The following is a 5001-nucleotide window of genomic DNA, read 5'->3' on the forward strand; positions in this document are numbered from 1 at the left end:
TTTAAAACTCAAAACAACAACTTACCATTATCAGAACAAGTTTGTAACACTGCATGCTTGGTTAAAACCATAAAGCATTAAGCAAGAAAAAAAATAATGTGAAACCACATTAAAAAATAAAAATGACTACATTTTTAGAGATCAAAAGAGTACGAGAACCGCCAACATCAAACAATTTCCACAACCACCTTAAAAAGTCAGAGCTAATATCAACCAACACAACCCCCAAGTACCAAAAGGAAAAATGCAAAACCACATAATCAAGTACTAGAAAAGCAGGGAGTGCTTAGATTGGAGCCCGAAAGATTTGAACATCCAAGAAGACATTTTTAGCTCTTGTTGTTGTATGATTGAGTTCAAAGGCGCAAACATCTCCTTCTTTCAGCTTATGGGAAACAAAAAACTCATGCCAACCATTTGCCAGGTACCAGTAAGTTCTTAGGGATGAATTCCGGGATCGAACTTCCACAAGCCACAGTTTTCCAGAAGGATCTCGGAGAGTAACGCTGCAGATCTGACTGAGGTTATTTGATTTAATAAATTCTAGCGGGACATTCTGTAATGCACCAAAAGAAAGATGAAACACAAATTTGTTCATACCACTTCTGAGGAATATAATTGACACAAGCAAGTTGCTGAAATTCACAATGTGGACTAATAGCAATTAATTTTTGCACACAGCCACACACTGTTCAAATAAACAAAGAGAGAGACTCTGAAATAAATAGATTCAAGAGGTAAAAACTCACCATATAAGCTCGATGGTGTATCCCATTGGACGGTTTAATTGTTGATTTAAAGTGGGAAATTCTGGGGGAATTGGATGCAGCTTCCTCAAGTGGCCTTTCACCTAAAGAGATTACAATGACATAGTGAGCATCCCATCATTCCCGACACAGTTAATAAGATTAAAGTTGGTAATAATAATTAATCCTACGATTCCCAAATTAGGATTCTTTCAGTCCCTCGCACAAGGCTGTCAAAAGTAGCACCATCATATTCAGTGAACATATTCCATTCTCTATGTAAATCTCCGAAGTATCAAGAACGAGTAGTTTTAAACCTATTTAAGAATAAATATTTTCTCAGGGTAGACGTGCCATTATCGTATCTACATTTTATATCAAAACTCAAATACTTGCAGAATCGTGCCTATTTCTTTCTAAATGCATTGATAGGAATCATTTTATCTTTAAACACACATTAGGCATCTCTTGGATTACTCCAAATCATGCAATATCTCTATTATTAAATATAATAGATAGAAGAAACATAACAAGGGTTTCAAGTAGTAAACCATTTCTTAAAGAAGCAGATTTGAGATAAAATGAGGAAAGAGTGTTTTAATTTGGTCCCACGTCCATATAAACACAAACTAACCCTCAGTTTTTCTCATGGAAATTTTAATACTATATATCTTATAAACCTAAAATATTTGAAAGACTTGTTTAGAGGGGAAAAAAAAGGTTTTGTTCAAATGCATAAATATCACAACAAAAAATTACTTTTTCAATGTTTATACACATACAAGCAATCGCAGATATATTCAACCAGACTCACAAATTTGTAGCCGAAGTTTTAAACAAATCCCATAAAAAACTAAAATAAAACAATAGTAAACTTTACCAATGTCCAATTGATCTTTGTTGCAAGAATGATTCAAATCCTCATCTACAACTCATGCTTCCATGACGTAAAACAGAAATGTTAGCAAAAAGAATTCCAGAAGCCCCCATAATGCAATCAACTTCTATACCAAGATCAATGACAGGGACACATAATAACTGCACTTTGTAAAATGGGTTACTTTGTGATATTGACCATTTAAAAAAGGAACCAAAGGATGGGTCAAAAGCAAGTCATTCAAAGGACTGTTCATTTTTTTATGTTATGGTGCTGGCCAAAGGGACCTAAAAACTACCTTTTTTTTTTTTTCTTTCTAAAAAGTAAGAACCTAAAACTACATGGGTATATCATTTGCAGAAATAACCTGATCAGGATGGAAAACTAAAAAACTACTTCTTTATGTTTGTTTTTTTCTCTCTTTATTTACTCCTCCAATTCTTTCATTTTGCTCATTCTAAAATATGACTTCATGGTTTCAAAGGACATAGTCCTATATATATTAAATGAGTGATTAGTAGTACACAATTCACCTTGTTAACAACTATCTACTCCAAAAGCTTATTTTTTTTTTTTTTTCAGAAATTTACTCCAAAAGTTTAAGCTGTTAGAGAGGATGTAACTTTAATATTTATATCCTTAACATGCCAACACGCTCCCTCACGTGTGGCCTTCTTTTGGTCCAACAAGTGCTTTTCAATTTTTTATTCAGGGTCACACAGATAGCCTATTTTCCCAGTGGTACACATCATTCCTAGAGTAAAAACATCCAGGTGCTCAATGTTGAATATAGCTAATTCATGCAAGCTAGTAGATTGAATCACTTCAACTTTCACAAACACACACACACACACACACGCAGTTTATTATACTTCATGATCACTAGAATAGATGAGATAGAACTTACTTTTAACACGCTTGGCATGTAGAGGAATGCTCACTCCATTAGATTCTCTTTTTATGCCATGAGCCAACTTCAGGGGAAACTCTTTCGTAAGAGCAACTGGTTCTCTCTTTATTGTCCCACGAGCCAACTTCACAGGAACCTCTTTTTTTTTCTTGCCAGCAACGGGAACAAACTCTTTCTCACAAGCACTATTATCAAACACATACACATCGAAATGCATCTTTCCCTTGTGCTCAAATACAGCAAAATCTCCAAGATTAAGGCTATGGTGCTGCACAAAATTGTTCCAGCCCTCAGTGAAATAGATAAATCCTTTGCTGCATTTACCAACTTTAACATGCCATGATCCTTTGGAGCTCCTAAGAATTGCTTCTTCCAATTTCATTCCATATGGTAGTTTTCTACAGAAAACTGATGGTATGCGCTACACAAATGTAATATTTAGGGGTGAAAAACTTGCATTTTAGGTATCATACAAGTATAAAACGCCTATCATGTGTGTCCCTTTCACTAAATATGAACTGACCATCATGCACAAATATATGAACTGACCATCACGTGTGTCCCTTTCACTATATAGGTTTAACAAGCACTACTTGTTTTCATAATTAGGTTAGATAAATTTCTTCCTTGGGGATTTTTTTTTGTTGATAAGCAAGCAGAATTATATTATAGACACAAACCCATTACAGAGTTACATGGGGCACACCCCACAATCAAAGAACAAGTCCACCAGTCAAGAATGAAAAACCCCCAAAAAAAAAAAATTTGAAAAACAAAAACAAGCCCAAAGGCAGCTCAGAAATATAGCAGCAAGAAGGAAAAGCTACAAAACAATGCCTAGAGGATGAATCAACATAGCACAATGAAAATATAAAGCTCCAAGACAGAAACAAGCTACTACAAAAGGATTATCAACCCAAGCCAATCAAGTGACCAAATCCAGAGGCCAGACAAAAAGCTAAATCCAGACTCAACCACCCTCTGCTTCAAGCAAAATTGAGGCCAAGAGATCAACCAAAAAAAGCACCCCCAATAAAGCTCATTTCAGTGAATGAAGTCTTAACACAAACAGTTCATCTGCACCCTTTTGCGGCATCACCCAAATCTACACTATTTGAAAATGTACACAGACAGGGATAGAGAAAGAAACATAGACATACTCATAAGCACACACACAAACACATTCTCAAGTATATAAATATATATATATATATATATATCGAGAGAGAGAGAGAGAGGAGATACAAGTTTTGTGCGGAAACCAAGAATCATGACCTTGAAGAAATGCCTGGTTATAGGAAGCTTCCCATCCATCCCGGAGGAGGACATATTTTCTCCTAAACAGAGAATTGTAGACCCTTTCAATGGCCAAATTGATGTTGATAGTGATATGGGTCATCTACTACTGATCAGGACTATAAATAATACAGAGGTCAAGTACTTTTGTAAAAAAAACAAAGGTACTTTTGTAATTCACTTAATACAGGTTAGGCCAAGAGTTGCCGAAACAACTCTTTGGTTTCCCAGGTTTGGATATGTATAATGTTATTGCACAAAGGAAACTGCACAATGGACAAAGCACTCTTCGGGAAGGAAACAGCAGGTAGAGGGAGAAAACTATAAGAAATGCTTTATCATTAATGGAATTAAAACGAATTTAATAACTGTATTTTAAGACTTAAGTAATAAAACTTGGAAATTGTTTGCTTATTTTTTTTTTTTTTGAATAAGAATACTTTTTTAAATTTTAATTAGTAATTTTAACCCATCTAAACTAAAACTAAATTTTTAAGTATAAAGTTATCGAATACATATTTATTCATTAAATATTATATTAAGTTAACAAATACTACGAACACATTAGTCATTAAATATCATCTCTCTCTCTCTCTCTCTCGTTTTCTATCCCATCAAATAATGTCATTTGGAAAAAAATTATTATTTTGTGTTTGGATGGTCCCGATTCACTCAATATCTTATATCTCTTGAAGTGGATGATGGTATAAAACTGTGTAAAATAATATCCTGGATGAGGTTGCATCTAAGTCTGTAGAAGCACCCTAATAAATGAATTATTTCCATTACTTGTGAATTTTTTACTTCATATTTCTTTTTTTTTTGTAAAAAAAGATAATTATTTTTTTCTTAAAAAAAGATATGTCAATTTGGGGAGGAGAAAGAGGGGGATGGTCAGCTAGGCCAGTCAGATCTGCTGTCGGCGTGGGGGTGTGGAATTCCATTGGGAAGGTTGGGCTTAATTGGGCTCGAACTTGTCATGGTATTAAAGAGCTTCGGTCCGGCTTGGCTCGTTTAAGAAATTAAATTGAACTCATGTTCAAAATCAGCTCAAGCTGGCATGAAAAGTCTTGATAAAGCCACTGATAATGTCTAAATAGGGATGATTTGGAGGGATAGGAAAAGAAAAGAAAGGCTAGGTCTTAAAGGCGTGTTTGGTGTGGTGGAATGGG

General features: G+C 34.7%; 1 protein-coding gene across 4 annotated transcripts; it reads right to left on the reverse strand.

Annotated features, from left to right (window-relative positions):
• LOC132279336 (B3 domain-containing protein Os11g0197600-like) lies at positions 1-4387 on the reverse strand. Of its 4 annotated transcripts, none has more exons than XM_059781292.1 (4): positions 3779-4387; positions 2531-2954; positions 750-850; positions 1-506 (listed from the first exon to the last, which is right to left on the reverse strand). In XM_059781292.1, the coding sequence occupies exons 1-4, from the start codon at positions 3860-3862 to the stop codon at positions 405-407; spliced, it is 711 nt and encodes a 236-aa protein (XP_059637275.1). In that variant the 5' UTR covers positions 3863-4387; the 3' UTR covers positions 1-404. The 4 variants fall into 4 exon arrangements, with proteins under 4 accessions (XP_059637275.1, XP_059637273.1, XP_059637276.1 ...); XM_059781290.1 differs by having other exon boundaries at positions 1-556; positions 3779-4379; XM_059781293.1 differs by having other exon boundaries at positions 1-556; positions 2531-2801; positions 3809-4377.
• Positions 4388-5001: the final 614 nt, after the last annotated feature.

This window comes from Cornus florida, unplaced genomic scaffold (genome assembly GCF_030987335.1).
Source record: "Cornus florida cultivar Cherokee Brave unplaced genomic scaffold, ASM3098733v1 CherokeeBrave_3.0.0_Hap2_Chr10, whole genome shotgun sequence".
NCBI lineage: Eukaryota > Viridiplantae > Streptophyta > Magnoliopsida > Cornales > Cornaceae > Cornus > Cornus florida.